Source organism: Colobus angolensis, unplaced genomic scaffold (assembly GCF_000951035.1).
Source record: "Colobus angolensis palliatus isolate OR3802 unplaced genomic scaffold, Cang.pa_1.0 Scaffold54, whole genome shotgun sequence".
In the NCBI taxonomy this organism is placed as follows: domain Eukaryota; kingdom Metazoa; phylum Chordata; class Mammalia; order Primates; family Cercopithecidae; genus Colobus; species Colobus angolensis.
This window is the reverse complement of record NW_012118932.1, coordinates 6,887,904-6,899,467: the sequence shown is the minus strand read 5'-3', so window position 1 is coordinate 6,899,467 and position 11,564 is coordinate 6,887,904. Positions and strand designations below refer to the sequence as shown.

Below are 11,564 nucleotides of genomic sequence, written 5' to 3'. Positions count from 1 at the left end.
ACCATATTTCTGATTGCTCTACCCATTTACAGATATGTATTAGCTTTCCATCTGCTGGATATATATAATATATATTATATATTGCATATATATTCTTTTGTAAGCATGTCATTTCTACTAGAGTAAGAAGGAGGTGCAGCTACCAACAAGGAAATGTACACAAAATAAAATAGAGAAATAACACAAAATCAAGAAAATCAGTATTTCTCACTGTCTTCTTTTTATTGCCAACATGACATTCAAGGTTGTGAACTTGAAATGAAAAGAGCAGTAATTGTGATCTTCTCCTCACAGAGGAGTCAGAGCAAGCCAGTTATCTAAATGTGAAAAGAAACTTAAGAACAAAGACTTGTATTCCTTGAACAAAAAAAGCTTTAAGAGAAAATCCATTATTACAGCCATATTTAATTAAATCAGTTATGTCAGAATGAAGGGCTTTTATGTAAAATTTGAAGTTGTTTGCATGCCAAAATTTGAGTAGTTTTGTTCAAACTTTTAATTACAGTACAAATGTTTTCGTGGTGCTATGACTAAAGTACAAAGAGAAAGAAATGTGGGGGCATCACAAGGAGAAAAATTAGTTTATTTGATCTTATTAGAAACATATTCTTCATGATTCTTAAATAGCATCAAGTGAGAGTCTCAAATGCATTATATTGAAGGACAAGTTTTATAAAAGTTTTTTTTTTTAAGATTAAGGATATTTCTTGAAAAAACGATTGTTGAGTGTGTGTTAGTTGGAAAACTGAAAGCATGTTTTTGGAGGATGCTTTGAAAGATAAAAAACCTTTGCCCTTTGAAAGTTTATCTCCTTCTTTAGGGATTATTTCGGGTTATTTCTGCATCATTCCCGTCTCCGGTTTCTATATTGTCAGGATTATACAGGGAAGTGATAGAAGCTAAGATCTCAGTAGTTTGAAACCATATTGTGGGCTTTGTGCTGCCAGTAATAAAGAACTGTGAGAGATTTGTAAATTTCTTTTTATATGACAAAAGTAGTATTGGGGATAACTAACTTTATAACAGTATTATGGGTGAAATAGAGAAGAGAGAGATAGGAGGTATCAAAGCAAATTGTAAGGTGATTAAGGGAGTACACTAAGCAGTAAGGAGGCCTTCATTTAAAGTCACCATTTGGATGACCTGAGGTCAAGAGTTGGAGGAAAGCCTGGCCAACATGGTGAAACTCTCTCTCTACTAAAAATCCAAAAATTAGCTGGTAGTCATGGTGGGTACCTGTAGTCCCCACTACTTGGGGAGCTGAGGCAGGAGAATCACTTGAACCTGGGAGGCAGAGGTTTCAGTGAGCCAAGATTGTGCCAGCCTGTTAACAGAGCAAGACTCCATCTCAAACACAGAAACAAAACAAAAACAACAGCAACCAAAAATACCACTGATGGGAATCAAAAATAGCAGCCAGAAGATAGATTGTCCTGCAAGAACTGACCAGACTTAGGGCACATATGAGTGGATAAGGAAACAGGAGGCTCAATAGCTTTCAGTTTACACGCCAGGCTACAGGTATTTTTAAAGAGACTTGCTTGAGTCAATGATTAAAAGGCTTGAAAATGATACTCTTTTGTTCTACTGGAGAAAATGAAGAGAACAGAAAAATGTATTAGTCCATTTTCATACTGCTATAAAGAACTGCTCAGTCAGGTGTGGTGACTCATGGCTGTAATCCCAGCACTTTGGGAGGCTAAGGTGGGTGGATCACTTGAGGTCAGGAGTTCAAGACAAGCCTGTCCAATATGGTGAAACTCTATCTCTAGCAAAAATGCAAAAATTAGCTGGGCATGGTGGTGACCACCCATAATCCCAGCTACTCAGGAGGCTGAGGCAGGAGAATCACTTGAACCTGGGAGGCAGAGGTTGCAGTGAGCCGAGATCAAGTCACTGCACTGTAGTCTGGGCAACAGAGTGAGACTTTGTCTCAAAACAACAACAACAACAACAAAAACTGCCCAAGACTGGGTAATTTATAAAGGAAAGAGGTTTAATTGACTTATAGTTCTGCATGGCTTGGAAGGCCTCGGGAAACTTACAATCATGGCAGAAGGTGAAGGGAAAGCAAAGCATATTCTTCACAAGGTGGCAGGAAGGAGACTAAATTACCAAACGTCTATAAAACCACCAGATCTTGTGAGAACTCACTATCGTGAGAACAGCATGGGAGAAATCATCCCCATGATTTAATTACCTCCACCTGGTCTCTCCTTTGACAGGGGGGGATTATAGGTATTACAATCCAAGATGAAATTTTCGGTCAGGTCACAGCCAAACCATACCATTTTGCCACTTGCCCCTCCCAAATCTCAGATCCTCACATTTCAAAACACAATCATGCCTTCCCAACAGTCCTCCAAAGTCTTAACTTATTCTATCATTAACCCAAAAGTCAAGTCCAAAGTTTCATCTGAGACAAGGCAAGTCCTTTCCACCTATGAGCCTGTAAAATCAATAGCAAGTTTGTTACTTCCTAGATACAATGGGGGTACAGGCATTGGGCAAATGAACTCACTCCAAATGGGAGAAATTTCCCAAAACAAAGGGGGCACAGACCCCATGCAAATCAGAAATCCTATAGGGCAGTTATTAAACCTTTGGAGATCATTCCAAAACCATTTCCTTTGACTCCATGTCTCACATCCAGGTCATGCTGATGCAAGAGGTAGGTTCCCATGGTCTTGGACAGCTCTGCCCCTGAAGCTTTGCAGGGTACAGCCCCACTCTCAGCAGCTTTCAAGGGCTGGCATTGAATGTCTATGGCTTTTCTAGATGCACAGTGCAAGCTCTCGGTGGATCTATCCAATCTGGGGCCTGGAGTACTGTGGCCCACTTCTCACAACTATAATAGGCAGTACCACAGTGGGGATTCTGTGTCGGGGCTCCAATCCCACGTTTCTCTTCTGCACTGCCCTAGCAGAGGTCCTCCATGAGGGCTCCACCCCTTTAGCAAATTTCTGCCTAGACATCCAGGTATTTCCATACATCCTCTGAAATCAAGGCAGAGGTTCCCCAAACTCAATTATTTACTTCAGTGTACCAGCAGGCCCCAAAACATGTGTAAACCACCAAGGCTTGGGGCTTGAACCCTCTAAAAGAACAACCTGCTTGTATGTTGGCCACCCTTAGCCACAGATGGGATACGCGGCACCAAGTCCCAAGACTGCATAAAGCATCAAGGCCCAGGGCCTGGCCTGTTAAACCATTTTTCCCTCCTAGGCCTCTGGGCCTGTGATGGGAGGGGTTGCCATGAAACTATCTGATATGCCATGGAGACATTTTCCCCATTGTCTTGGCTATTAGCATTTGGCTCCTAGTAAGCAAATTTCTGCTGCTGGATTAAATTTCTCCTCTGAAAATGGGTTTTTCATTTCTATTGCATCATCAGGCTGCAAATTTTCCAAACTTTTTGTTCTGCTTCGCTTTTAAACATAACTTCCAATTTCAAACCATCTCTTTGTGATTAAATAAAACTGAATGCTTTTAAGAGCACCAGCTCATATTTTGAATGCTTTGCTGCTGAGAAATTTCTTCTGCCAGATACCCTAAACTGTCTCTCTCAAGTTCAAAGTTACACAGATCTCTAGGGCCAGGGCAAAATGCCACCAGTAGCTTTGATAAAGCATAGCAAGAGTCACCTTTGCTCCAGTTCCCAACAAGTTCCTCATCTCCATCTAAGACCACCTCAGCCTGGACTTCATTGTCCATAAAACTATCAGCATTTTGGTAAAAGCTATTCAACAAGTCTCTAGGAAGTTTCAAACTTTCCCACATCTTCCTGTCTTCTTCTGAGCCCTCCAAACTGTTCCAACCTCTGCCTATTTCCCATTTCCAAAGTCGCTTCCACATTTTTGGGTATCTTTATAGCAGCACCCCACTCTCTGTGGTAACAATTTTCTGTGTTAGTCCATTTTCATACTGCTGTAAAGAACTGCCCAAGAGTGTGTTATTTATAAAGGAGAGAGGTTTAATTGACTTACGGTTCTGCATGGCCAGGGAAGCCTCAGGAAACACAATCATGATGGAAAGCGAAGGGGAAGCAAAGCACCTTCTTCACAAGGCAGCGGAAAGAATGAATGCAGGAGGAACTACCAAACACATAAAACCAGCAGCTCTCATGAGAACTCACTCACTATCACGAGAACCGCATGAGAGAAGCTGCCTCCATAATTCAATTACCTCCCCCTGATCTCTCTTTTCACATTTGGAGATTATGAGGATTACAATTCAAGATGATATTTTGGATGGGAACACAGTCAAACCATATCAAAAGACAATAGAAGGAATAATCTTAGAAGAAAAACAGAAAGTGAAAAAAAATCCAAACCAAGGTCAATAGTCTGGCACGTGGAAGAATCACTAGAAGTGGGAAGGGAAGAGATTCCCCAGAGCTAAAAATTTTTCCTATATGGGAATATTCTCACGATCTTAGAAAAAAAGCAGTATTTGTGGGACTACAGAATGACTAAAGATTGTTAGTAGGAGCATTTAAGAAATGCTGTCATTGGGCCTCAGAGAGGAAAAGACAGACCTCACAAACTGAACAGCTATAGATTTATGACTTGGATGAAGTGCAAAGTGGCAACATGTGTAAGAAACAAACAAGAAATTTTACATGGTACACAAAGTTATTGGGATATCTCAGACACATTGCAGACACAAATATTTGTTGATAAATCACAGGGATAGAGAAGGTGAGATGCTTAGACACAGAGACTAAGTTTTTATTTTTGTATCCTTCATGTCCAATGCAGAACCTAGTACATAGTGGATTAGTAATGGCTTGAGTTAGTAAATAATGAATGAATGGTAAAAAGAAAATAGCATAAGATTTGGTTTGGAATTCATTTAATAAATATTCATCAGAAATTTGCTGAATACTAACTATGAGCAAAATATGAGATGAAGCATGAAATAAATCAAATGAAAGACTAATTAGACAAACTCATTGATTCAAGATTCAACCTAATAACAAATACAAATGTATTGTAACCAACCTGGCACAAGGCAAAAAATAATAAGTGCAATGATGAAAGAGGTATATAGCAAAGCACTATGGGAATGATAAGGAAGGATGAAGTTGTTGCTGGAAAAGAATCTGAAAAAATGATTGGTAAATATGCTAAATGTTAAAGGCATTCCAGGAGTTTTTCTTTTCTTTTCTTGTCTTATTTTTTTCCCTTGGTTATACCCCTCTTCTACGTGTTTCAGTCCCCAAAGATCTAGCACTCTCTATGGAAAATAACTTCATAAGAAATTATAAGTCCAGGCACAGTGGCTCATGCCTGTAATCCCAGCACTTTGGGAGGCCGAGGCCGGTGGATCACCTGAGGTCAGGAGTGCGAAACCAGCCTGGCCAACGTGGTGAAACCCCGTCTCTACTAAAAATACAAAAAATTGGCCAGCCAGGCATGGTGGTGGGCGCCTGTACTCCCAGCTCTCTGGGAAGCTGAAGCAGGAGAATCACCTGAACCCGGGAGGTGGACATTGCAGTGAGCCAAGATCACACCATTGTACCTCAACTTTGGCAACAAGTACAAAAGTTTGTCTGAAAAAAGATTATAAAATGTTACATGATGAGAATGTCAGCTAATGGTAGCAAAAGCCAAATGCATATATACATACTTAAAGTCTCTTTGTCTAAATTAATGGAATCACCTTTCCTTACCTTATAGGCCTTTGATTCTGGAGTCATAGATGTGCAGTCAACACCCACAGTCAGGGAAGAGAAATCAGCCACTGATCTGACAGCAAAGCTCTTGCTTCTTGATGAGTTGGTGTCCCTAGAAAATGATGTGATTGAGACAAAGAAGAAAAGGAGTTTCTCTGGTTTTGGGTCTCCCCTTGACCGACTCTCAGCTGGCTCTGTAGATCACAAAGGTAAACAGAGGTAAGTGAACTCTTAGCAAAGGAAAGTTTTTATTTTCTAATTATTTTATTCTGGATTCTAAAACAGAGAATTCCACATGAAAAATACAGTGAAAACTTTGTATAGAAACAGATTTGACTGCATGTTAGCTAATCTATAGGTTTAATAATACAGTTTTCGAAATAACTGTTTAGGGAGCAAACTGACTGCCACAGTGTGCATTAGTATTTTTGTCATAATGTTTGCTAAGTAAGATCCTGTCTTACGCAGATATAAAACAGCTATTATAAGACATTACTGCATTTGGGAGGTGACACAAAATGTATGCTCAGTGGTATAAATGTTCTGGTGAATTGAGTTTTCCATTTATTAGAGGTAATTGGAATATGCTTTGGTTTTTACCATTGATACAAACCTTTCCAAATTGTGTGAATGAATCTGAGTGAAAAGCTCTCAGAACTTGGAGTCAGAACACATGTGCTTCTGTCAAATTTCTGTTTCTTTCCATGTGACTTGTAAAGTTTCTTGTCCTCTCTGATCGTCAGCTTATTTATCCACAAAGCAAGAACAATTACTTGGTTCCATAAAATTCAAATAAGATAATTGAATGTAAGTGCCTCATAGAATGCTAATTATTATCATAGATTTAGAGCAGTGAAATATCCCTTTAAGTCAGTAATTTAAAGTCATCATTTCAAACTTAGTTCCTTTTCTTCAATATCTGTTCTTCATACTGTACATTTTGTATTAGAAGTGGCACAACAGACCACCTAAGTACCATAGACAGACACCTGGGAAATTGACCCCAGATTCCTTTTGTTCACCCTGAACATTTCTCACTGAACTCTGTAAATACTGTTTGCCTTATACATTAAAAAAGGAAATTATGTTTATCACAGCACTATTCACAATAGCAAAGTCATGGAATCACCTAAGTGTCCAACAGCAGTGGACTGGATAAAGGAAATGTAGAATGTAGACACCATGGAATACTATACAGTCAGAAAAAAGAAAAGAATAAAATTATGTTCTTTGCAGCTACATGGATGCAGCTGGATGCCATTATTCTAACTGAGTTAATACAGAAACAGGAAATCAGATACTAGATGTTCTCACTTATAAGTGGAAGCTAAACAATGGGTATCCATGGGCATAAGGATGAAAACAATAGACCCTGGGGGCTCTAAAAGGTAGAAGGGAAGAGGGAGGAGTTGATAAACTACCTACTGAGTATTATGTTCACTATTTGGGTAATGGGTTCACTAAAAGCCCAAACCCCAGTATCGCCCAATATACCCACGTGGCAAACCTACACATGTATACCCTGAATCTAAAATAAAATATTTTTTAAAAATACTTTGTAAAAGATAAAATATAATTCAAATAAATAAATAAGAAAATTTTAGGAGCTTCAGTAGTACAACTGGTTAGTGTGCAGTACTTACAAAATAGGAAGCATTAGACTTACCTCATATATGAATATCTACACAAAAGTCATAGATAAAATGTTAGCAAATAGAATCCAACAGCACTTTTAAAAATATAATACATTTTGACCAAGGGGGACTTATTCTAGGAAAGTAAATATGAGTTAATATTAGTAATTATATGATGTAATCTTTCATATTAATAGAACAATAGATAAAAATCATATGATTATATCAATAGATGACAGAAGAGGTATTTGACAAAATCAAATATTTATTAACATCTAAGGAAGTGCAATGGAATAAGAACTGAGAAACGCTTTTTAAACATGATGTATATATATGTGTGTCTTTGTATTTTAGCCCAAAAGCCAATATCTTATTTAATGGTTGAGGCACGTACTGTGTTCTTAAGTCAAAAAACTCAAAAGCAGAAACATGTCATCTCCACTCAAGTTAAATTACAAACTTAACACAATTCTAATAAAAAGTGCCATCAGTGTTGATGATAAAGTTCATTTAAAAGAATAAAAGCTAGCATAGCCAGAAAAACTCTGCAAAAGAAACAGAAAAAAAAAGAGCCCTACCAGATATTAGTAAGCAAAAGAATATAGTTTGAATAAGTGATGTTGGGATATGAGGAAAAAGATAAAATTAATTCATTCTCAAACTATACATTATGATAAATTCTAAATGCATCAGAGATTTGATTGAAGAAATAGATGAACCTATATAGGTACTAGAAGAAGACATTGTTGGAAGTTCTACATAGAGAAGGAATAGAGAAGGTCTTCTAAATTCAGATGTAAAATTTGAATAGAAAAAATAAGGAAAAAATTAATTACATATTTTAAAGTTTTCATGACAAAAGATACCATAAAACAAAGTAAAAACACAAAGAATAAACTGGAAAATAATGTTTGTAACTTAAATCAAAGAGTTACTATATTTAATATATAAAGAACCTTGAAAAATAAAGAAGAAAAAGAACAAATCATAGAAAAATTGGGGTAAAAAACAGTAGTCAATTCACGAAAAAAACGCAAATTGCCTTTAGCCATGTGAAAAGATGCACACCATTCTTGTTATAAGAAAAAAGTGTACTACGATTTTACTTATATACAATTCCTCACCTGATAGATTGGTAGAAATGGATTTTTGAAAAACCAAAATAATTACTGAGGCTATGAGAAAAAGGCATTCCCACGTGGTGCTGATTGGAGTGCAAAATGGAACCCAGGTGGAGGGGAATGTCGCAATATCCAGCATAGTGTATGTGTGCTTACTTTTTGGCCCAGCCTTCCTCCTATTTCTAGATATCTCTCCCAAATATATACTAGCAAAAATGTGTTTAGAAGAAGAAAGCACGCATAAGGCTGTTCATTTCAGAACCATTTTTTATAAACTTTTTATTTAAAAAAATAAAATTATAAGCAAAATGCAGAAAAATATTGACACCTGTGATAACAAAGAAATGACTCTTAAGGGCAGTTTGTTGTCCTGGGGCAATAACTGTTTTTCGGAGGAGGCTTACTGGATCCTTTAAGTGAAAAGTGGTGTTGACAGACAGCCATCTGGGCATTAGGGTTGCTAATTTCTCTTGGCTTAGTGATTGTTTTCAGGAATTTTAGAGCACAGACTGAGTCATGAGTGCATGCTGATATTAATCAGAAACATAAATTTATACTAACATGAATGTTTTTTGGACATTTTGAAATCATGCCGTATCAGGTGTTGTAATTTTATTTAACATGTTCAACTTACAACTTTATTTCATTTTTTCCATGCCATGAATCCCCTTTCTTATTTGCATCAAGAATGACAGAATTTGATTATCAAATAAATACATATTTGCTTTATTTCACAATACAAACTCAACCATCTCAGAATAGCAATACCAAGATTATCACCAGCAATATGATTTCTCAAAATAGTTTGTAGTTAATAATTTTACTGATGCTCAGATTGTCATACTTTAGCTAATCAGAACGTCCTCAAATTGGCTCTTGAGTTCTTTTGAACTGAAATTAGAAATAACAATTCCTTGCTATCAGGTATGACAAGATATTCAAGCTCACTTCGTACATTTTCTTCCCCAACTCTGCCTGGGGAAACAAAATTATGAGTTTTATAAAGAAATATTGTGCAAAGGAGGATTGTAATATTTAAGGTTCATTTACAAGGGGCATTTGGCCTCGACAGAACAAGTATTTCTATGTATACATTCAACATTTTGCAGCATATTTACATTCAAGTTACATTTCAAATTCTATGCCAAATACAGTCTAACTCACCATCACAAATCCCTCAGATATTACTAAAATCCTGTTTATTTGGTAGGAGTGCAGTATTATCTTATTAGAAAATAATTTTATGTTCCTACTAGATAAACTGTATTTTTACTACTTCAACGAAATTCACTGACATTTTCTTCCCAGTTGAATGCATTAAATCTGTTTAAATCTATGACTGAAAAATCTTTAGAAAATGTTAGTTATCAATTCATTGTTTTTGAAAACATATAAATGAAGAGAACATTAAACCTACCTTTCCTATGTGACCTTCACCAATAATAGTAGAGAAGGTGGAATTTTCTCTTTATAGAATTTTTGCATCTAAAACAATCAAGAAATTGTGGAATTAGTAAATGAGATAGAAATTTCTCTTTATAAAATTATTTTGGCTAAAAAATGACAGAATTAGAAAATTTCTATTTTGCAAACCCTAATGAAATGATGGATCTAGTCAATTATCATTAACTGCTGTTAGCATCAGAAGAAGAAAACAGCAAGTCATTATATGCCTTCTGATAATAGAACCCAGCACTACCCATAAAATAGTATTGCCAAAAGCAGTCTTGTGTCTAGATCTATACGTACCAATTTTCAGGAAATGTGAAAGACAGAAGTGAGTTCAGAGACACTACGGGGATGCAAATAGCAAAATCCAGACTGTGGGAAACTGCAGGACAAATAATCCAGTTTCTTCCATAAATAAATTACAGCGTTTGAAGGGATTAAAAAAGAGATGTAAAGGGAAGGGGATTCTAAAGTAGAGGGATTTATTAACCAGTTAAAACGTTTTATGTGTCCTGATTGAAACAATGATCCTTTAAAAAATTAATACACATAACAGACAATTGTGAATGTGAACAGTAATTATTTGGTGATGTTAAATAACTATTATTTACTTTTAAATATGAAATGATATGGACCTTAAAAATGAGAGAGATACCTCAGTTAAATATTTAAATATGAAAGTATTCATCTGAGTTTTTAAAAAATAATATATGAGTGGTAGTGGAATGGTTGAAGTAAGATTTGCAGTAAACTGACAATTATTGACTTAGAATGATGTGCACATAGGAGTTTGTTATACTATTCTATTTTGTCATATGTCTGAACTATTTTATAGTAAATTCCTTTAAAAACTAAGCAATGAGATAAACAGCGATTAGACCTGGTAAAAGAGTAAATAAATTAATCACATAAGGTCAAGAAAATGACTCAATATGTCAAAAACATATGAAGAATAGAATAAAACAAATTAATGTATAGTTTAATAAGAACTTTATGGGAACAAATAAGAGAAAAATAATTACTATTTAAATAACTTTTGGCCCAAGTGCAGTGATTCACAGTTGTAATCCCAGAACTTCGAGAGGCCAAGGCGGGTGGATCACTTGAGGTCAGTAGTTCGAGACTAGCCTGCCTAATATGGTGAAACCTCGTCTCTACTAAAAATACAAAAAATTAGCTGGGCATGGTGGTGGGCGCCTGTAATCCCAGCTACTCGGCAGGCTGAGGCACAAGAATAACTGGAGTCCAGGAGGCAGAGGTTGGCAGCACTGCACTCCAGCCTGGGCGACAGAGTGAGGACTCAGTCTCAATAAATAAATAAGTAAATAAATAAATAAATAACGGGATATTTTATCAATACTTTTCAAGAAATAGTGAAAACATTTTCAAATTCAGTAATTGTAACAAATTTTGGCACACATAACTAGCGCCCTTTCTGACAGGTTAAGTGGATTATTCTGCTAAGAGAAAATCTTGTAGGAGATGGCTTAGAGGCGTAAACATTAAGGACACATCCTTGGCTGGGGGCAGTGGCTCATGCCTGTAATGGGAGGCAGAGGCGGGCGGATCACCAGGTCAGGAGATGGAAACCATCCTGGCCGAGATGGTGCAACTCCGTCTCTACTAAAATACAAAAAATTAGCTGAGCGCGGTGGCGGGCGCCTGCAGTCTCAGCTACTCAGG

General features: G+C 36.7%; 1 protein-coding gene across 1 annotated transcript in view; it reads left to right on the top strand.

The window, feature by feature from the left end:
* OSTN (osteocrin) overlaps positions 1–11,564 on the top strand; it is a 44,148-nt gene that overhangs the window by 14,235 nt on the left and 18,349 nt on the right. The window contains exon 2 of the mRNA XM_011961234.1: positions 5,682–5,896. Coding sequence (XP_011816624.1) covers positions 5,682–5,896 — 215 coding nt within the window. The remainder of the gene's footprint in view (positions 1–5,681; positions 5,897–11,564) is intronic.